Below are 22,355 nucleotides of genomic sequence, written 5' to 3' on the forward strand. Positions count from 1 at the left end.
CAAACCCAGTCAATTTCCAAGAATACTTACTTTTAACTCCACTACACTTTGCTGAGAATGGCCATGAGGTTGGCTGGCTAAGAAAATACAGATGAAGTGTTTCCTGTTCCAGATGGGGTATCTCATTCAATGTGATGGCTGTGTTGTTCTTGTTTTTAAACACATAGACTTTTAGAGTCAAAAAATAGAAATGGAATTGAGAGTGTATAATTTTCATGGAGACTTTGGAAATGGATCCAAGTTTGTTTTTTTTTGGGGGGGTGCAGGGAGGGAGTCTGAGGTTCTGCTTCTTCTGGGAACATATAAAATATTTTCATGCTAGCCTGATTTTATCAGGCAGATGTGCTCCTGAGAGATTTGAATATTTCTTTATGCCACAAATGTTTACTAGGTCATCCGGTGCTTGTATAAAAACACAAGCAAAATCATTCAGAAATGTTTATGTCCCACCAAATGAATTCAGTGTGTGAAACAGAAGTTCCACCCCATGCCCTATATGCTTTCTCCTTTTATAGACATATCTGGACAACTTTAAACATTGAAGTCTGAGGTATAATCTGGGTATTTGCAAAATTCTTTCTGAGTTGGGTCAGCAAGACCACTTTCCTTGAGGCAATGTGGCCACATGTCCTTCTTTATTTTTTTATAAAGTTTCAATCTAAGGAAAAATACAGTTATGTTTTTAAAAGAAATTAGCTTTACTGAGGTATAATTGACATGATATAATGCATCTATTTTAAGTGTATGATGACATAATTTTAATTATGAGGTTTCTTTTTCTCTCTAGGTACATACCTAGAATGGAGACTATGAAGATGTTTTGGGGGACCATCTTCCTTGCAGCTAGTTTTGGCTTCATCAAGTCACAGAGAATTGGTAATGGATCAGATTCTTTAAGCCAAAAATGACGACTTTGTCAGGAACCTAGAGATAGTGACAATCTTAAAAGAAAATATTATAAGAGCTTTGTAATTAACAAAAAAGAAATGATTCTGTAAGGAGAACTTAGAATCTGGAAATTTGTAGTGAACAGTGGGCACTTAGTTTATTTCAAAGCTTAACATCAGATAATAAAAAATAGATATTAAAAAATACTATACTTCTGAATGTATTACTAGGTTCTCAGAAACTTTTGTGAACTTGGACTCAGTCTATTGATTCTCCATTTTGCTTTATCTACTTTGGCAGAGCTATTCCTAGGGGTAATTGTCATCACAAGATGGATAGCTTCACAGAATGCTAGCAGCACCTCTGAAATTTTTTGGAGTCACTTTAACATATTGTTGGGACTTTTCAAGATGGAAATCAGCAAGAGAACATTATTTGAGTAGCCTGGGGTTCCCTTGAGGCAATATGAGGTTTACATATTCAAATATAATTATACAGACTGTTATTTGTTGGAAAAAAGACATAAAACTCTCCAAATTTTCCCTTTAGTTCTGACTCCCCTCATTTGTGAACAGAAACTGTGACAATCTTTTCATGTTTCAAACACCTTCTAAAATGACAAAAAGTTAGTGGAGGAGTTAAGAAAGTAACAGTATGAAATTGGAATACATCTATCAAGTTGCACATGATAGAAGCAATACTTATTTGCCTGAAAAATATTCTACAGCTGTGTTTCTCTGATTGTGAAGATCAGAAAAACACTTTATGGTCTGTGTTTGCTCTCTTCTGAAAGAGACGTTAAGGGGACGTTAGCCATCCCTGGAGCGCTCACTGAATTCTCTCCTCTTCATAGGAGTGTATTTCAGAGGTTCATAGAGAAATAAAACTTAAAAGACCTTAAGCTTATGTATTATCTTCCTTTTCAATAATCATGAGTCTCCTTGGCTTTATGACCAAGATTAGGCAAAATTCCAAGACGTGGTGAGACTCAGGATTTTAGAAGTAACAAATGGATTTAATAATCTCCCTGGAGGCAGCAACTTTCCTAGCCTTTCTCTATCTAAACTCTTATGTGGTCTTTGCCTTTCTGTAATGTCAACTTTTAATTTAATCTTCTTTATGACAATCCAGGGTATGGACTAGTTTCTAATACTGGCTCTTTGAATGGACTTACATGAGTTACTTTGCTTTTCTGGATCTTATTTTCCTTATCTGTGAGATGGTTGAATGAGATTCGTTATTCTATACTTGCACTATTCAACAGTGGCTACTAGCCACATGTGACTATTTAAATTAAAATAAATTAAAATTCAATAATAAAATTTAAAGTTTACTTTCTCAGTTGTACTAGTACACTTTAAGTGCACAACAGGCACATTGCATTGTATAGTCTCATAGAATTGTTTCTAGCTCTAAAATTTTCTGATTCCCTTATTTGGTTTCACTTATATTCAATATTTTTATTCTCGTAAGTGATGTCTTCTCCCTTCCTCTTTCCCTCTCTTCCTCTCTCTTTCTCAAATATTTTCTTCCTCAAATATTTTTTTGGGTGACTACTCTATGGTAAACATTTGAGTGGCAGACAAGCCAACAAAAGATATGGTGTCTGTTTCCATGGAGCTCACAGTCTAGTTGATGCGATCGCCATTAATCAAATAAGCGCATTAATGAATATTATATTACAAACCAAGATAAAAGAACATGATTCCATGGGAGTTTACTAGAAGAAAAAGGAAGGAAGGAAGGAAGGAAGGAAGGAAGGAAGGAAGGAAGGAAGGAAGGAAGAAAAGGAGAAATAGGAAGAAAAAGAGAGAAAGAGAGAGAGAGAGAAGAAAGAAAAACTCGACGGAAGGAATAGCATGTTTAAAGGTCAGTGGCAAGTGGGATCATGGAAAGTTTGGCAAACTAGACTAAAGAGCTAAAGAGCCTGGAACATAGAGAACAAAGTGGAGAGGATAAAGAGATAAAGCTAAAGAGATAGTGCAGGGCCAGCCCAGGCCAGCATTTTAACTCTCCTGTTGCAAAACCAAATGTAAGATGTATTTAATGAGATAATTATCCCTTGGTATTTTAGCCACTTTAAAACCATCTTTGACTGGTTTCTGCTTTTGTTTCTCTTCTCATCACTAATTTATGTATTCTTCTCTCATTATCACAGATAATCTAACTGTGAGGTACTGAGGGGGAGAAGTCATGGTGGTTCCTGAGAAGATAGATCATAATTGCCTCTTCTTCTTTTTGTCTACACAAGCACTGTGCTTAATCCATATTTTACTTCTTGCCACAGAAAAGCAAAATTTAAGTTGGAAGAGACTAGGTCATCTGGTCCATCCCTTATTCTAGAGAAACACAATCTGAGAATGGGAGGTATCAACTACTTGCTCAAATCCTGCAGCCACCTAATTGGTGTCTTATCCTTTTCATGCTGAAGACTAGGGTGGGCCCAGCTGGAGTACCACTTCGACTGCTATTGGAATTTTGGTTCCCAGGATTAGATCTGAGTTTGGGAGAAGCAGTCGAACAATGCAGCCTTGAGTTCAGGGAGCCAAAGGACAAATGTGAGCCACTTATGGTAATTCCATGAGTCAAACTAAAGGGGGCTGGTGGTAGCCAAGTAAAACAGTTAACTCGACCACATGAAGCAGCTTGGGCATGAGTGTGCTAGCCGGCAACAGAGATCTAGGTGGGGTACCAAGAGCATTCTCTACCGATAGAAAGGTGATTTCTTTTTTTTTAAATTTTAACTTTTATTTAATTCATTTTTTATTATGGTTGATATACAATATTCTATTTCAGACATATAGCATGATTAGACATTTATATAACTTATGAAGTGATCACCCCAATAAATCTAGTACTCATCTGACACCATACATAGTTATTACAATATTATTGACTATATTCTCTATGCTGTACTTTATACTCTTGTGATTGTTTTTATAACTGGCAATTTGCACATCTTAATCCCTTCCCGTTTTTCAGCCATCCCCCTAGACCCCCCCCATCTGACAACCATCAATTTGTTCTCTGTATCTCTGAGTTTTTCTGTTTTATTTGTTTGTTTAATTTTTTAGATTCCACATATATTTGTCTTTCTCTGTCTGACTTATTTCACTTAGCGTAATACCCTTAGGTCCATCCATGTTCGCAAATGGCAAGATATTCTTTTTTACGGCTGAGTAATATTTCTTCAAATATATGTATCACACATCTTTTTTATCCATTTGTCTACTGATGAACACTTAGGTTGCTTCCATATCATGGCTATTGTAAATAATGCTTCAGTGAACATAGGGGTGCATATGTCTTTTTGAATTAGTATTTTAGATTTCTTTGGATAAATACCCAGAAGTGGAATTGCTGGGTCATATGGTAATTCTATTTTTAGTTTTTTGAGGATCCTCCATATTGTTTTCCTTAGTGACGGCACCAACTTACAATCCAACAGTGCACGTGGGTCTCCTTTTCTCCACATCCTCCCCATTTGTTGATTTACTGATGATAGTAATTCTGACAGGTGTGAGATGATATCTCATTGTAGTTTTAATTTGCATTTCCCTGATGTTGAATATCTTTTCATATGTCTATTGGCCATCTATATATCCTCTTTGGAGAAAATGTCTATTCCGGTCTTCTTTCCATTTTTTAGTGGGATTGTTTTTGTTTTCTGGTGTTAAGTTGTATGAGTTTCTTATACATTTTGGATATCAACTCCTTATCAGATATAGCATTGATGAATATCTTCTCTCACTCGGTTGTCTTTTTGTTTTGTTGATGCTTTCCTTCACTGTATAAAAACTCTTTAGGGTGATGTAGTCCTATTTACTTTTACTTTTGTTTCTCCTGGTTTCTTTTATCATGTTAAGGGATGAGTGGAGGGCCATGGTAAGGGATCTAATTGAAGGTAATACCATGAGTCAAACTAGGGGTTCAAATGTCTGTTAGAATGGAACAGAAGGTGGTAAGTGAGCAAGGGTAGATGGTGGCCAAGAAAAAGCAAAGGAAGATAATTATGTGCTTAGGCTGCATACATATAAGCTATCGCCAAAGAGCTGTGCAGGCAGATCTGTGGGGTAAAGGTACTTATTTGGGAGAGATCTATTCACAGCCGGTAGCTGTCAATTTTGTAATGTTTTATCTTAAATTGTTTTATCTTAATCTAATCTTCTTCCTCAGTCTGCAGGGAGGCCTCTGTAGGAGATGTCGTGTTTCTAGTGGACGCCAACATCAAGTCTCAATATACCCGCAATGTGCGGAACTTCTTGTACACAGTGGTGAACAGCTTCAATGTCAGCAGAGAGACCATCCGCGTGGGCCTGGCCCAGTACAGCGATGTGCCTCGAACAGAGTTTTCACTTTCCACCTACCACCGCAAGGGCGATGTGTTGAGACACATTCGGAACTTTCAATTTAATCCTGGGGGCCCTGGGGGCAACAAATTGGGCCTGGCCCTGCAGTTCCTTCTAGATCACCACTTCCAGAAAGTAGCCGGGAGCCGGGCAAGCCAGGGTGTGCCTCAGATTGCTGTGGTGATCAGCAGCAGCCCAGCTGAGGACCCTGTGCAGGAACCTGCTGAAGCATTTAGGAGGGCAGGCATCCTGCTTTATGCAGTTGGCATCAGAGATGCAGCTTTGGCAGAGCTCAGGGAGATCGTGAGCAGCCCTGTAGAGAAGTTCGCCTCCTTTATTCCTAACTTCTTTAGTCTGGGCAGTCTCACTCAGAAGCTGCGGCAGGAGCTCTGTGACATTTTGGCAAAAGCAGCTCAACCTGTTGACCACATTTCTCCAGGTACAAAGATGTTTTCCTTCTTATTTCTGATCTAGAAGTCCCAGAATGCAAAGCTTAATCTCTTATTTCTTCCTCCCACTGTCCTTATTTTCCATATGTCTGCATGTTTGATTTTTACATTAAAATTCCACTAAACCATCTGTACTCTCTGCTCCTCTCCAATCATTGGCCAAAACCTTATCAACTCTGTTTATAAATACTATGGGTGTAATGCTGTTCTAAATATTTGTTCCTAGAATAATTTTATTATTCCAGGATTAACTTACCCATATTACCTGGACGTGGGGCAGAAGAAGGGAGAGAGCAGTAGCTCACCCAGGAGGCTGGCTCATTTTACTACCTGTGTGTTTGTGTCATGTACAGAGTATGAATTTAGGGAAAAGAAAGATCTAGATTCAAATCTTGGTTTTCCACTTTCTGTATTATCTTTAACATGTTACTTTATCTCTATGAATCTAAATTTTATTTCTAGGATGATTGTACCTGCCTCAGAAAGTTGTTGAAAGCATTAAAATTGTGCAAATAAAGTGCTTATCACAGGGCTTAGCCCATCAGAGGTGCCCATAAGCATTATGATTATTACCTGTAATGATATACCTGTCATCAGCTTAGTATTTCTGCTGTTGGCGATGGGGCATAAACTGGTGAAAATTCTGTATTAATTAATTACTAAATTCTATAAGAAAGCACAGAACTTTGAGCAGAGAAAGAGAAGCTTGCTGTGGGTTCTATCAAAACCCACAAAAAAACAGAGCCTTCATTACTTATTCATTATTTTGGTTTTCTACGTAGGGTAGAACTGGAAGATACTGCTAAAACTTTTGAGTCATTTGATGCCATGGGCGTGTGGTGGTAGTATTGAATTTGTACAGCCAACTTATATATCTTATATTTCTATAGCACTTCAAGATTTACAAATAGGTTTTATATAATAGTAATAACCATGGTTTACTTGGTGCTATATAGTTTTCAAAACTTGTTTGCATTGCCCATCTGACTGATAGATAGCTATCAGTTTTTTGTTAAATACATAAGGAAATTAGTATTTGTTTTCACATAGACACACAAGGCAAATAGCACTATTATTTGCATTTTTAATGTGGGAAAACTGAGGCCAAAGGTAACGTAACTGGGTGGCACAGATAGGACTTGACCCCAAGTATTATAGAGCAGACCCATTCCAGTAGAAAGGTCTTAAATTGTGTTCCTCAGGAGCAGAGCCTGAAGCAAGGATTTAGATACAGTTTATTTATTACAGAAGAGCTCTCAAAGGAGGTTGGTAATGATGTAAGGGATGCAGAATAGAGAAGTAGAGGAAAGTAAGGAAGGGTATGATGTCAGAGAAAAGTTCCACAGAAAGTGATTAGTTTCAGCTTGATCCTACAGGAGAACTCAGGATTGTCTTGACCCAAGGCAAGGAGTTAGGCTTTCATACATTGTAGGCAAAGCAGCTCCAGGACCCAAAGAGAAGTCCTCCAAAGAGCATTGTACAGAAAAAGTAAAAAGAGATCCAAAAATACTTGGGCAGAGCACTGATACTGTCTGCTATAGTAGATTATCTTATTTTATCCTCATAACAATCCTGTGGGATTGTGAGGGCTGGTATAAAGTTTTCAGTTCTATAGAGAGATGCATTCCAGCTTTCTGACATGTTGGTGCCAGGATATTCCTAGAGCTAAAGTTTTTTTCCCAGTTGAAAGAGGACAGCCCCTTTCTTAGCATGCTGCTGCATTTATAGAAGTATTTTTTTCTTAATGAGAGTTAAGAGATTGTCCAAGTGGATTTCAAGATTGGAAGTATCAGTAGAGCAAAACAGAAGTCTCAGAAGATGATGGAGTGGAGGGAAGGAAGGGTGCAGGGGATGTTGTCACTTCTCTGAGCATACTGTCATTTGTGGTGTTTGAGGACCACTGAGTAGAGGTTGCCTGGCATTGCTCTGCCTTTCTGTATATCATTTGGTTCCATTGGTTCTAAGTATTTTATGTGAAGATCTGTAGATCCTATCCCTTTTGTCCTCTCTTTTGCAGCGTGCAGAGAAGCAGTCCTGGCAGATATTGTCTTTCTAGTAGATAGCTCAACTAGCATCGGACCCCAGAACTTCCAGAAAGTGAAGAACTTCCTTCACTCTGTTGTCTTGGGGCTTGACATCAGCAGTGACCAGGTCCGAGTGGGACTTGCTCAGTATAACGACAACATCTACCCAGCCTTTCAGCTGAACCAGTACCCTCTGAAGAGTGTGGTCCTGGAGCATATCCAGAATCTGCCCTACCGTACAGGAGGCACAAACACAGGGAGTGCCTTGGAGTTTATCAGGACCAATTACTTGACTGAGGCAGCTGGCAGCCGGGCCAAGGACAGGGTTCCTCAGATAGTTATCCTGGTGACAGATGGGGAGTCAAATGATGAAGTCCAGGAGGCAGCTGACAGATTGAAAGAAGATGGAGTTGTTGTGTACGTGGTAGGGGTCAACGTGCAGGATGTCCAGGAGTTGCAAAAGATTGCCAGTGAGCCATTTGAGAAATTTCTCTTCAATACTGAAAACTTCAATATCCTGCAGGATGTCTCAGGAGGCATTCTTCAGACCCTGTGCTCAGCAGTGGAGGGTAAGATAAAAGGTAAGAAGCTGTGTCAAAACCCAACCTTCCAACCAGGATGACTAATTACCATATGAGCCAGGATACACTGAGTGCTGTGGGAGGTAGGAGAAGGAGCTGTTTTCTGTCCCTGGAGAACTTGGGGAGACGCTGGATGAAGGAACATCTGAGCTGGGGATTGAAGGACAAGTGAAGTTCTTATGGGTAGAAAAGGACACCCTAACATGTTGGTAAGAGGAAACAGCATGGGTTTTGGAGTCCGGAAGACCTGTTTTTTTTTTTAAATCCTGCCTCTGCTACTTTCTAATCATGTGACCATGGACAAGCAACTTCGCTTCTTTACTTCAGTTTTATCATTTACACAATGAAGATAATGCCTGCCTAGCAAGGTGGCTTATGACGATTAAATCAGATAAAGTATATAAAAATCTCTAGCACGAAGTAATTGCTCAGTGTATGTTAATTTCTCTTGTCTTCTCCATCAGTTGAAGAAGAATAATTTGAAAGGTACTTTAGTCTAATAAAAAAGACAAAAGCAGCAGGGTACAGGAAGGAAAGAGCCTTGTGAGGAGGAAGTAGAAGTGTAATACATACAATGTTACATTAAGTAGAGTCCCTCTTTCCCTTATATCCACCACATAAAACCTTTTGTGTATTCAATTTTCATGAGATCTTGATTTGATTTACTTTCTTCCCTGTGCCTTTTCTTTCCCCCATCTCTCTTTCATTCCAGAATTCACTCAGGCCTACGCAGATGTGGTCTTTCTTGTGGACACCTCACAGAACACGTCACAGGCCAGTTTCCAGTGGATGCAGACTTTCATCTCCAGAGTGGTTAGCATGCTGGATGTTGGCAGGGACAAGTACCAGATTGGGCTGGCTCAGTATGGTGATCAAGGTCACACTGAATTTTTGCTCAATACCTACCAGACCCAGGATGAGATGATTGTTCACATCCATGAACACTTTGTGTTCCGGGGTGGCTCCAGGAGGACAGGCAAAGCTCTGCGATACCTTCATCAGACCTTCTTCCAGGAGGCAGCGGGAAGCCGGTTTCTCCAGGGAATTCCCCAGTATGCAGTGGTCATTACCTCAGGCAAATCTGAAGATGAGGTCTCGGATGCTGCACAGACATTGAGGGAGAAAGGCGTGAAAGTCATGACTGTGGGTGTACAGGACTTTGACAGAAGAGAACTGGAGGGGATGGGGACCCCATCCCTTGTATATGAGATGCAGGGACAAGATGAAGTCAGGCAGATAATGCAAGATGTGAGTGTGGTGATCCAAGAGACTGAGCAGCCCGAGATCAGGACCGAGGTTGAGAAGGAGGCTATAGTAGGTAAGGTTTGGTCCCTAGGTGGGTGAGCCACGGGGAGTCTAAGCATAACAAGAAAGTCTGGGGGAAAGAGCAGAGAAAGATTCTGGATTCCTTAGGACTGAGACACTAGCACCAGCGGATGGAAAAGAGGAGGAGGCGTGGAGCTGCCTCAGGCAAACGCCTTGTGTTAGGAACTCTAGTCACAATGATGCCGCACAACAAACGGTCTAAAAAGTCAGTAGCTGAAAACAATTATTCATTTTCTCAGATCTGCTGGGGATCAGCTAATCTTAACTGAATGGCTTTGCTGATCTCGCCTGGGTTTATTCACAGATTTGGGATTTGGATGAGGGTTGGCTGATCTACATTGGGCTCTGCTCTATAGCACTCATCTTCCTCTTGGGATCATGAGGCCAGTCTGGGCACATCCTTTCGTGGTAACTGTAGAGGAATAAGAAAGAAAACCCACCTGTTAATATTCTATTGGCTAAAGCAAGTCATGTGATTATATCATCATCGATGGAGGACAAAAGGATATTCCTCCCATGGAAGTGAGGTATAGGGAATAAATATTTCTGAATAATAATTCAAGTTACCATATGCCTTTTCCAGAAGAAGCACTCAGGCTTCTCCCCAGAGATTAAATAAAGTCCTTCCTTAGGTTGGCATTTTGGGTGTGATATTTTATAGTGTAGAATTGTCCTGTGCATCATTGAAGGTTTAATATCCTTGGTCTCTGCCAGTAGCATCCCTGAATCTTATGACAATCTAAAATCTTATTTCCAAATGTCCCCTGGGGATAGGTACCATTGTTGATTGAGAAACACTGAGCCTTATCTTCTGCTAACTTAGTTAATATATTCTAACCACCAGCCACACTGAACCACTTACCATTTGCTGTATGTGTGTCATACTTTCTCACCTTTGTCTCTGCCCTGAATATAGTATACCATCAGTCTGGAATGTCCTTAGTCAAAACTTTATCCTTCATTTCTTAAGTTATCTTCTTGGTGGAGCATCCCAACAACTAGAAGCTTGGTGGAGCATCTCAGTGGTCCCCAACATTTTTGGCACCAGGAACTGGCACTCTTATGAGAATCTAATGCCTGATGATCTAAGGTGGAGCTGAGGCGGTGATGCTAGCGCTGGGGAGCGGCTGCAAATACAGATGAAGCTTCACTTGCTCACCTGCCGCTCACCTCTTGCTGTGCGGCCCAGTTCCTAACAGGCCATGGACCAGTGCTAGTCTGTGGCCTGGGGGTTGAGGACCCTTGGTCTAGTCGATCCCCACAGTTAGAAGCAATCAATCTCTCCTTCCTCTGAGCTATCATACTTTTCTGCCCAGACCTCTCAACATATAGAGCTTGAGGGTCTTTGGAATTTTATAGGCAAAAGAGACAAACACATGTGAGATAAGAAAAAAAAAATCTGAGTAAAGATATAATACAGAACAAAGAAATACTTATGTACATTACATTAAGTACAAATAGAACAGAAGAAGGGTGTGGTGAACTTGACCTTGTAGGAATTGTGTTGGTCTCTTAAGAATGGGTGTGATATTAATATATAGGGAGAAGGGAGGAGGGGACACTTCACTTGGTAAGGGAAAGAGCATGAGTAAGGGTGTGGAAATGGGAATGATGAATGTAGAAGGTGAAAAATGGAGTCACTTGGAATTGGGAGGAGGGTCTAGAAGTAGTGAGGGATGAATTGGATTAGGTAGGATGGACCCTGATCATGGGGTCCCAAAGGCACTGGGAAGTAACAGTAGGCTTTTAAGCAGGAAAGAGACTATCAAAATGGCTTTTAAGGAAGCCTTCGGTGGGCAGGCTGGATTCCACATGACATCTTAGACACAGAAAGACTTTGAGACTGAGCTGTAATCTGTCCACATGGGGTGGATACCTGAGTCTAGCCAATGGTAGCTCTGATAATGAGGAAAGGTGAGTAATCTTGATGACAACCAGTGAAGGAAGGGAGACGTCAAAGATGTTTGTAGTTTCTAGAGAAGGTGTTTTAGACTTAGCAAAATTGGGGGCAACGCCCTCTCTTTAAATATAGGATTGATTTTTGGTTCTTTATAAAAGAAGACGAAGGGGGAAATTTTAGGGCACCAAGAGACCAAAGATAAGTCAAAAGGTTATTCTGTTGTTTCAATATTCTCTTCTCCAAACTTTGTTTCACAATATTCTGTTGTCTACACACTAATTTCAGCCTCCTGCATATGTGATTTTGGTTCTCTGCTAAGGAGATTTTTTTTTCATACATCCAGGCAGATTTAGACTTTTTTGATATGTAGACGCAGTGGGTTTTCCTATATTAGGTACTGCCTTAAATTGGGAGAGAGTTGTTTGGGCTCCTCTTAGAAGGGAGTTTAATGCAGTCAGAACTCCATTACCCCATTTGAGGCAGGTTAAAGGGAAGATTCTTTCATAGCAAAATAAAACAGCCATTTAGACTAATTTTTGAACAGATTTTTGATAGAAACTTGCAATATTTCCTGTCGCCTCTTGAAATGACCTGAAATTTATCAGAGAAAGGCACACAAGTTAAGAGTCACAGTTTAATATTTCCATCTTTTACCAAGACAAAGGAAAAATGATTAAATCCAGGTTTTAGGCCCATAATAGAGAATTTGACCTAGGGTTTCCTGAAATTAGAAAAATGGAGAAAAAACTAGTCAAGCAAGACTCAGATGCTTCTAATGGATTTAGATGAATTGAAAAATGATCTTAAAGCACTTTCTTGTAGAAATACATACATTTACATATTTTGCAGGTGAGGATATTCTTTCATGTAAAAAATTTTGAGACAGGTATGAATGAACCCTGTGATATTCTTTGACCATCGTGCCAAATTTTGTTCATAAAGGCTTCCCCTAAATTCTAAAATGCATTAACATAGTATAATATGTATTATTACACTTTGTAATTCTAAGTATTACAGCATATAAAAATATAGCATAATACAATTTTTATATATAAACTAAGTGTTGTCTTTATAACTCTGTTCTCATGCTAAAGCCCTTCTTCTTGTCTTTGTTTGTTGATAGCATGTCCAGCTGCTATCCCTGCCGACTTAGTGTTCCTCGTTGAAGAATTTAGCAGGGTTAAGCAATCTAATTTCCAACAAGTTGTCAATTTCTTAAAGACCACTGTCAGCTCTCTAAGCACTCGTCCAGATGTTGTGAGAATTGGCTTGGTCTTTTACAGTGAGGAGCCACACCTTGAGTTTTCACTGGATACATTTCGGAATCCAGCCGAAATCTTGGATCATTTGGGCAAATTAACCTACCAGGAAAGAAGAGGAAGGACCAAGACTGGTGCTGCTTTGGATTTCCTAAGGAATGAGGTTTTCATTCAGGAGAAGGGCAGCCGGTCCAAGCAAGGTGTGCAGCAGATAGCTGTGGTCATCACGGAAGGCTTCTCCCAAGACAATGTGTCCAGGCCGGCTTCTCTCCTCCGCAGGGCAGGGGTTACTATCTATGCAGTGGGCACCCAGCTTGCCTCAGAGAGTGAGGACCTGGAAAAGATAGCATCGTATCCTCCTTGGAAGCATGTCATCCCCCTGGAATCCTTTTTGCAACTCTTCATTGTGAAAAGCAAGATTAAGAACCAGGTCTGCCCCGAGATTGTGGGCAAAAGGACCTTCGTTACTGGGGTGGGCTATACCCTACAAGAAGGTAGGACCTTTTCCAAATCTGATCTTTTTTGAAAAAAATCTTTACTCTGCTTGCTCCGTATAGCCACCTCCTCTACCCTCCCCCACCATCCAAGAAAAGATTTTAAAATCAATTCATTAAAAAACAGAAATACAAATCTTCTAAAATCAAAATCATTTGTCTTGATTCCAAATACTGCAGAAGAATATGAAGTGAAAAATGAACATTCCTTTCTCTATCTTACCTTTGATATCTTTTAACAAGTTGATGAAAATATATGTATATTTGCAGTAGAAACCCTAGGAACATCAGTATAGACTGACAAAATCTGAAGTCACTTAAAGCAGATAATTATTTCTAAAAGGATACAACATGCTTGAAATTTTAAAAAATTTATCTTAAAACATAATAAATGAGCATTAATTTTCTAATCTTTGGTATAAGGCCAAAACTTTGAACACGAGCCCTGCTGTTTGGAATTCTGTGTATTTTCTTCATCAATCATCCAATAGCATATTTTCTATAATTTCCAGTTTCTTTATTTTTATTTTGTATTTTAACTTTTTTTTTAGGCAAGGCAACCCTCGGTTGACCTCACTGATTGCAAGGACCTTGTCAGCTTACAATCTCTTATCTTTTTTTATGCCTACAGCACCCAGTCTTCCTAGGTGGTCTTCCATCCAAGTACTAACCAGGCCCAACCCTGCTTAGCTTCTGAGATCACACAGGATTGGGCTTATTCAGGGTGGCATGACTGTAGACTCCAGTTTCTTTAAACTAAAGAGATAACTTAGCCACTTTTGATGTTTATGATCTCAAAAAATTCAATCTTTTGTAGTGCTATCTAGTACACCAACAATTTCTTTTTATAACAGCTTGCCTTTTTTGGATTTTCTAAGCAGTAAACATGGTTTTCGTAGATTCAATAAACCTCCTTTATTCACACTTACATCCTAGTGATTTGCACAATATTTGATTTATTGTATAATTATAATACAAAACTGCCATAAACACTCTGGGGACAAACCCACATTGCTCTTGGTAGTAAGCTTATTCTTCCACTGCATGAAGCAGAACTGTGTAGTGTTCAACTGGGGGGCCTCTAGGGTGAGAGCACTCAAAGCATTGTGGGAGTACTGCTTTTTTTATCTAGGGAGCCACTTAAGAGGAGGTTGGTTAGGAGAGCTCCTATGGTATATGCAGTTAAAACACACACACACACCAGAAAAAACATAGCAGTTAAATATATGTACCTTGGAATCAAACTGCCTGAACTTTAAATCCCAAATTTCCCACTTACTGGCTGTTATAAATATCTCTGTGTCTGTCCGTCTACTTATCTATTTTTGTCCACCCATGCTGGTATTTTCTAGATATCAGAATTATAGAAAGAAGGTGACAACTTGAAATGTTGATTATTAACTTAAAAATTCAAGGCTCTGATAATATCTTCAGGGAGAAATGACTGCTTTTTTTTTTTTTTTAAATCAATCACTAAATGATCTCATAATTTCTTGATTATGTGCTGAGGCCTAGAGATTTAAAATATCTAAATAAATTCCTATTTTTATCTTTGGTCTGAATTTTTAGTCCTTTTCTCCTGGGGAATGAAGAAATCATTCAATATGAATTTCATTTTCTTGTGTACTTCTTGCCTATACTCCGTAGGAAAGGCAAGAAGGCTACTTTTCTCTCCTAAGTCACAAACAGTATAAAGTATTGAGAGTTGTTTTTTTCCCAGACTGCATAGCAACTACAAAGAAACCTGGAATCAGAAAAATCAGCCCAAAGTGTAGAGGAGTTGGGGTTGGGGGTATCTTAGAGGTAAATAGAAGTTGGGACATTTTTACCAGAATCTTGTCCTGGCTGATCATAATGATCATAAAATCCACCATTTATTGGTCATCTGCTATGTATCAGAGATCTGTGAAGCACTTCATTTATGTTATAGATGTGGATAATTAACAGTAGACATACTGTAAGAAATATCTTTCTCCTCCACCCCCCAAATCTTCACTTGCCAAGATTGGCAAAAATATGTAATGCCAGACGTATTCAGGGCTCTTGGCTCCTCTGGACAGTGCAAAGGCCCTGGGCTGCAGTGGAGCCTCTTTGGGCTACCGCTGCATGGGGCTGGCTACAAGAGATGCCCCTTCTTACACAGCGGTCCTTTTCTCAGACTCAGGTTAGCCTTCTACCTGTCACCAGTGAGTGCTGGGTTCCAGCAAGGTTGGAGTTTCTGCCTTTTTCCATGATTTCCTCACCATTCTCCAAACACTTACATCCCTCTCTGCACCCTTCTAAGCCACACCTCCTTCTGATGCCTGCCTCTCTAGAGTAGAGTTGCCAGATAAAATACAGGATGTCCAGTTAAATTTGAATTTCATTCACATATATGAGAAATACTTTTTTTTTTTTTTAGCATAAGTTAATATGTCTCGCATATTGGCTGGACCAAGGTCATCCCAAATCAAGGCATGAGCAAGGGAGCCCAACTTCCATCTCAGACCACTTCTCTTTCTGCCAGGGAACATGAAAAGGCTCTTGATTCTTCCTTGGGTCTGAGAATCCAGAGATTAATAACACAAGGCTGGGCCACCCTAACTGAAGGGAGCAGGAGGAAAGTTATGTTTCATTCTTTTTGAGAGATCAGCTGTGTAGCAAAAATAAAACACTGGGCGAACTCAACAGTGAATTTTTAATACTCAGCTCTGCTATGTTTCCATAATCTTATTTAATCCTCACAATAAACTCATTGAGTAGGTGTTAAGATTTTTGTTTTACAGATTAGGAAATTGAGATGCAAAGGGACAGGCCTGCTAGTAAGTGGTGAAGACAAGATCTAAATTAGAGCCATGGATTCTTGGCCTTAATACAAAGTGATTCATTTAAGTAAGGCTCGTTTAAAACAGTTTTACATTTATTTAAGTTAATTAAATTGAGTTACATTTCAGAAATTGCCCATATATTTAAAAAGTGCCAATCTTTTGCTCATATATTTAAAAAGTGTGACTTGCATGGGAAGCAGGAATATCGGATACTGAGACAATTCGTATCTTCAAATATGCTCTGATGTTTTACTTTTAGCTTGTTCTCAACTTCCCCACTTGAGATCTATCAAGCAATGTTTACTTCATGTCTCAAGTGAGATTCACCAGAAACAGACTCTGAGACAAGGATATGGATGCAAGTGATTTATCTGGGAGGTGACCCCTGGGCACACTGATAGGGAAGTGGGATGAGAGGCAGAAAGGGAAGGTAGCTGACCAGGCTGAGTTAGTGAGCAGGTAATTGCCATAGGCAGCTGGGGCTCAGTTCTGCTGGGGACTAAGGGAAAAATATGTAGATCTCACCTCAGAGATGTCCCATCCAAAGTGCAAGGAAGCTAGGGTATTTATCCACTGACTCCTGTCAATCATTGGTTGGGGGCTCTCCCAAAACTCACCTTCAGGCATTCTGGCCTGCCTTGTGTATAAACTGATTGTGCTCGTGGCCAAAGAATATTCTTCGGCAGAGTCACAGATGCTTTCAGTAGTAAGCTGCTGGCTCTCAAAGGAACAGTGAGTGCTGAGGGAGCATGGGTGGGTATCGGGATCAATAACTTTGGCTATGTGCTGTCTCACTTCTCTTCTAATGGGTTGCTATTTCTTATTGCCTAGGTTGTGTGCACATCGAGAAGGCAGATATTTACTTCCTTATTGATGGGTCTGGCAGCATCACACAAGACGATTTTCTTGACATGAAGGTGTTCATGAATGAAGTGATAAAGATGTTTTATATTGGGCCTGACAGAGTACAGTTTGGAGTCATTCAGTACTCAGATGGAATTCATAGTCAATTTATCCTCAGCCAGTATCCCAGTGTGGCAAGGCTGAAAGTAGCCATTGATGGCATCCAGCAGAGAGGAGGTGGCACCATGACAGGTCAGGCCTTGAGACACATGGCTCAGGTCTTTGCAGACACTGCTCGTAGCAATGTGCCTTGGTATCTTGTAGTCATCACCGACGGTAAATCTGCAGACCCGGTGGCTGAGGCTGCAGAGACACTGAGGGGAGACGGAGTCATCATTTATGCTATTGGGGTCAGAGACGCTAACTCTATTGAGCTTAAGGAGATAGCTAAAGACAAGATGTTTTTCGTGCATGAGTTTGATTCCTTGAAGGTCATCCAACAAGAAGTGGTACAAGACATTTGCTCCTCAGAGAGTAAGAATTTTTTTCTTCAATCTCTCTCTGTTTCTCTCTCTCTCTCTAAGCATATGTGTCTAATCTATGTGAATTGGCTTCATCCTTGGGGTATAGATTTAGTGGTCTAAAAGTGTTGGACACAGAGTGACCATGACCTAGAATGAACCAAGCTGGTCAAATTTTATATCTATCATAAAGCTGTGTCCTTTTTTGAGACTGGTTTGTGTTGGGTCACAGAAAATTTATTTCATTGACTTTCTTTTCCACCCCCTTTAAAAATATTTTCATGTTGTATATATGCCACCTCAGCCTGTCTCTGGGGACTTGTGATTAATTAGTTTCAGGTTCTGAGTGAATGTTCTGTTCTGTTCCTTTTTCCCCCGCAGCCTGTAAGAATAGGAAAGCCGATGTTATCTTCCTGATAGATGGTTCAGAATCCATCTCCTCAAAAGACTTTGAGAAGACGAAAGAATTCATGAAGAGGATGGTGAACCAATCTAATATAGGTGCTGATGAAATTCATATTGGTCTTTTGCAGTTCAGCTCAACACCCCAAGAAGAATTCAGGCTCAACCAATACTCTTCAAAGGTGGACATTCACAGAGCCATCTCAAACGTCCAGCAAATGAATGATGGCACCTACACTGGGAAAGCTCTGAATTTCGCTCTGCCTTTTTTTGACAGTTCAAGAGGAGGGAGACCCAGTGTTTATCAGTATTTGATTGTAATCACCGATGGTGTCTCTAGGGACAATGTAGCCATACCAGCCAAGGCCCTCAGGGACAAAAACATAATTATTTTTGCCATAGGGGTGGGAGAAGCCAAAAACTCTCAGCTTTTGGAGATTACGAATGATCAGGACAAAGTGTACTATGAAGAAAATTTTGAGTCCCTGCAGAATCTAGAGAAGGAAATTCTTTATAAGGTCTGCATTCCGCAAGGTGAGTGACAAAGGGTTTGTTATTTGATCCACAGGCCCATTATAGGTGTTAAGGACCCTGTTGGCTCTCTTAATGAAATAAAGCTGATCCTTCTAGCTGGGAGAGGGAGGCAAGATAGCTATGTGGGGAAGACAACTGGCTCGAACTCCTCAGGTGCTGTGGTTCACTTTCCCCTGGGGATTCTTTTAAGTGTTCCCTGGCTGTCACCACTTGGCCTCCAGAGGCCTGATCCTTCTCAGAACTCTGTCTCTAGAAAGTCCTTTGTTCCTTATAGATAGATGAAGCCAGACTGGAATGTGTAAACACAGTTTACTGAAGATTTGGGCATATTGAAAGAGAATTAGAAGCAGAGAATATCAGTCAGACAGTAGTTCTATGTGTATTCTGTACTGGAGTCTCTCTACTTTGTTGCCAGTCTGCTTCCATATTGCTGAGATCATCCTCAATCCCATTTTATCTCCTCAAGCTTTTATTCAAAACAGCAAGGTCTAGCGATGAGGGTTTCTCTTTTCAATTGTCTGGGTCTGTTCTGCTCTTTTCATGATTGACTCCACCTCCTTCCCACAGAGAGTGAGATTCTACAGCACAACCACATTATAGTCAGGATAGCTAATATTTAGATGGTGCTGTGTGTGTCTGTGTGTGCCAGAGGCTGTTCCAACGGTTTCCATATATTAAAACATGGAATCCTCACATAATAGATACTATTTCACGGATGAGAAAATCAAGCCACGAAAAAATCAGGTTATTTGAACCAAGCAAATAGCAAAGCTGAGATTTGAACTTGAGGCACTCTGGTTCTAGAGTCTGTATCAAATACTGTTCTGTACTGCCTTTCGTTATATGTAGTAGAGTAGAGCATAACAGAGCCTCTCAAACTTTAACATGCATTTGACTCACCTAGAGATCTTATTAAAATGCAGATATGATTCAGGATTCAAAGTCCTTTTTTGTTCATATTCACCTGGGTATTATCAGGGGGAGGAAAAGAGATATAGGGTTCCAGCTTCTCTTCTTAGTTCATTTTGTATCATGTAATAAATTTGGTTTTATATTTATCTACAGCTTTATCTTTGACTTTTTGATGAAATTAGCTGGACACTTTAATAATAGCTGGAACCTAATTAATTTTAGGATTCTAGAATCATAAAGACCTTAGAGGTTATCTGGCAAGGTTCAACCCTTTCCATTAACAGAGGATAAAAATACTCCTTGCATCACAGATTAAAGCCAGCCAAAAATGTCCCTGGGGAAAATATAAATTAAAAATGTTGGAATAATATATCATATAGCAAGAGAGAAATTCCTTTTTTTCTGAAATTAGATCTGATATAGGAATGGGATTTATATCTGTGAAAACTCCTTTTGGTAAATTTTGGTTAGAGATTTAAAAATCAAAACCAAACCAAGATGTATTACATGAAAGGAGGAGAAGGCGGCATTTTCTCCTTCTTCTCCAGAAACATGTTTGTCACAGAGTATGACATTTAGGGTTCGGAAAACCCATGGCTCAGCCCCAGATCTTAGGTCCTGAGAAACTTTAAGCCACTGTTTATGACCCTTTTCACTGGTGAAGGATCCAGTATTTATCTATTTCCCTCAAAATTGCCCTCCCAACATCTGCAGGTTTGTTTTTATCATCCTGGGCCACATATTCCAATGCGTGCTGATCTAAGGGGAAAATGTCCACATGGCCAGGTTTGCTCGGGAGAGTCCCAAGTTATGTTCCTTGTCAGAAGTAGTTAATAATAGTGGGACTTTTATGGTTGATAAATTACATTTTAAGTTATTTATTCAGATTCTAATCCAGGTACCTCTGTGACCATCAACTTTTGCCTCTTTCAATAGAATTTTGTGGATAGTCTTATTATTTACCTGTGAGTGGGTGGGTGAGTATAGCCTGAAAGATCAGTGGGGCTTCAAATTCTAGCTTCACTTTTCCAGGAGGGTTTAAAAGTTTTTATAAGTTGCATAAATGTCTCACCACTATGCCATACACTTGAAACTAATATAATATTAAATGTTGACTGTAATTGAAAAAAATACACATAAAGTCCATGTATGTTTGTTATCCATCAATAAATATGTTGAAAAGTTGTACCTTAAGAACTATTTAAAATAGTATTAATTACAATAATGACAAATCTTAAAAAAAAAGCTTTCAGGTAGAAGAAACAGAAATTTGAGAGTAATTATCAGTTCTGATCTTTTCTAATATGCTCCCATAAAACAAGGTATATGTGTGGGTGATGAATAAGACAAAAAAAAAAAAAAACTTCCAAGGGAAAAGGAAATAGTACAGCTTATGCTGAAAGAGACTCAAGGCTCATTTATAGTTCCTTCATCATTCATTTGTCAAACATTTAATGAGCATCTGTATTAAGCACTAGAAAAGTAAGATGACATAGTTTCTACTATCAAGAAATTTTTGTTTAGTGGGAGAGAAGGTCAAGTAAAGTAACGTGGACACTCAGGGGCATTTGATAATTCAACCTGAGGAGCTGGGGAGAGTCAGAAAGAGCTTTAGGGAAGGGGTTATATGAACTGCTAGACATGTATGAGTTAACCAGATTGAGGTAGAGGGAATGGGAAAGGACACTTTGGGTAGAGGGAATAGGATCTGCAGAGGTGTAGAGGCATGAAACAGTATATATTGTATCAGTTAGCTTTTGCTGTGTAACAAACCATCCCCTAAATTAAATAACTATTATTTAGCTTATACTTCTGTGGATTGTCTGGGGTTCTTCTTTCACAGGAGGCTTGGCTGATATCTTCTGGGCTTGGTCATGTATCTATAGATGACTAATTTAATTTTCTTCTCCACCTTCAAAGGATGCAACATAGATTTGTCTGTAGGAATTGATATCTCCACTCCCACAAGGCAAGTTCAGCAGAAGCTTCAAGAGTTACTGCCAGAGCTGATGCAACAGTTGGCCTTGCTTTCTAACATCAGCTGTGGCATTCCTGGTCAGAGCAGCACAATGTTTCGCTACTTGGTTCCTGACTCAAATGGCCAGGTTATCTTTGACTCAGGCTTTGAGGAGTATAGTGATAAGATCATTCAGAAGTTCTTAGTTCATCAGGCTGCCAAGAGCAACTATATGGATGTGAATTTTTTGCAGTCCCTGGGAGATCATGCTATCCGTCTCTCCTCTGCCAAAGTGAAGGTAATAAGTGCTGAGGAACCACATTATGGAGCCATCAGGCAGGGTTGGGGGAGAACATTTATGTGACTGAGGCCCACTAAACTGTTCTTCACTGGAGATCTTACCTAGAGAAAAATCATAGTTTTACCCAGTAAAGACCAACAAAAAAATGTACTTTCATTCAGTTAACAAATATTTACTAAGTTCTGGAGGCTCTATGTTGAATAATGTCACTGGGGAGGAGAGGGTATAAGACCTTGCACTCAGGTTGCCCACAGTTTAGTGGTCCAGGTTCTTCCATGGAATAATTCATTCCAAAGGCCACTGGAAGCTATTTTAAGACTCGCTACCTCCTTATGGCCACTGACTGCCATGTAGAGTAGGGCATGTTTTTTTCTGTCAGTTCCTTGAACTGTCTTTAGTGACAGTTAATGGCTCCCTAGTGTGGCCACCTCCTCCCTTCCTGGTGCCCCGAAACTTTATACTCACACAAGTCCACAGAGATTGCAAGGTCTCATGTGATATTTATTAAGAAATGACATCTCCAAGCTCTGAAAGTTACATTTAGTTTTTCCTTCAATCATGCCCTCAAAGAATTTATTTCTTGACTAGTATAATTCATTTTTTTAAAATTAAAATTTTCTGTAAGGGTAACACATTTCAATTGTAGAGAATGCAATAAATTTTTGATATTTTTACACTGATAAAGATAAATATTGTAAGACAATTTTTGGAAGATATTTTTAAGTGAACATGTTAAGCTGGTTCAACTCCCCTCCATGCACCGCCCTCACCCCCTCCCCCCCCCACTCCGAAAGTTGAAGTAAAAGTG

The 22,355-nt window shown here is 39.7% G+C and overlaps 1 protein-coding gene and 1 pseudogene across 3 annotated transcripts in view; one reads left to right on the forward strand and one right to left on the reverse strand.

The window, feature by feature from the left end:
- The window catches only part of LOC120582065 (collagen alpha-4(VI) chain-like), a 103,509-nt gene that overhangs the window by 17,172 nt on the left and 63,982 nt on the right, over positions 1-22,355 (forward strand). For 2 of the 3 annotated variants that reach the window (XM_039837101.1, XM_039837102.1), the window contains exons 2-9: positions 788-876; positions 5,065-5,676; positions 7,704-8,291; positions 9,004-9,609; positions 12,641-13,270; positions 16,909-17,454; positions 17,823-18,377; positions 21,210-21,544. In XM_039837101.1, the coding sequence (XP_039693035.1) occupies positions 801-876; positions 5,065-5,676; positions 7,704-8,291; positions 9,004-9,609; positions 12,641-13,270; positions 16,909-17,454; positions 17,823-18,377; positions 21,210-21,544 (3,948 nt within the window). In that variant the 5' untranslated portion in view covers positions 788-800. The remainder of the gene's footprint in view (positions 1-787; positions 877-5,064; positions 5,677-7,703; positions 8,292-9,003; positions 9,610-12,640; positions 13,271-16,908; positions 17,455-17,822; positions 18,378-21,209; positions 21,545-22,355) is intronic. The other variant, XM_039837103.1, reaches the window with a different exon arrangement.
- On the reverse strand, positions 13,893-14,011 carry LOC120582543 (uncharacterized; annotated as a pseudogene).

This window comes from Pteropus medius, unplaced genomic scaffold (assembly GCF_902729225.1).
Source record: "Pteropus medius unplaced genomic scaffold, Ma_sr-lr_union100, whole genome shotgun sequence".
Lineage (NCBI taxonomy): Eukaryota > Metazoa > Chordata > Mammalia > Chiroptera > Pteropodidae > Pteropus > Pteropus medius.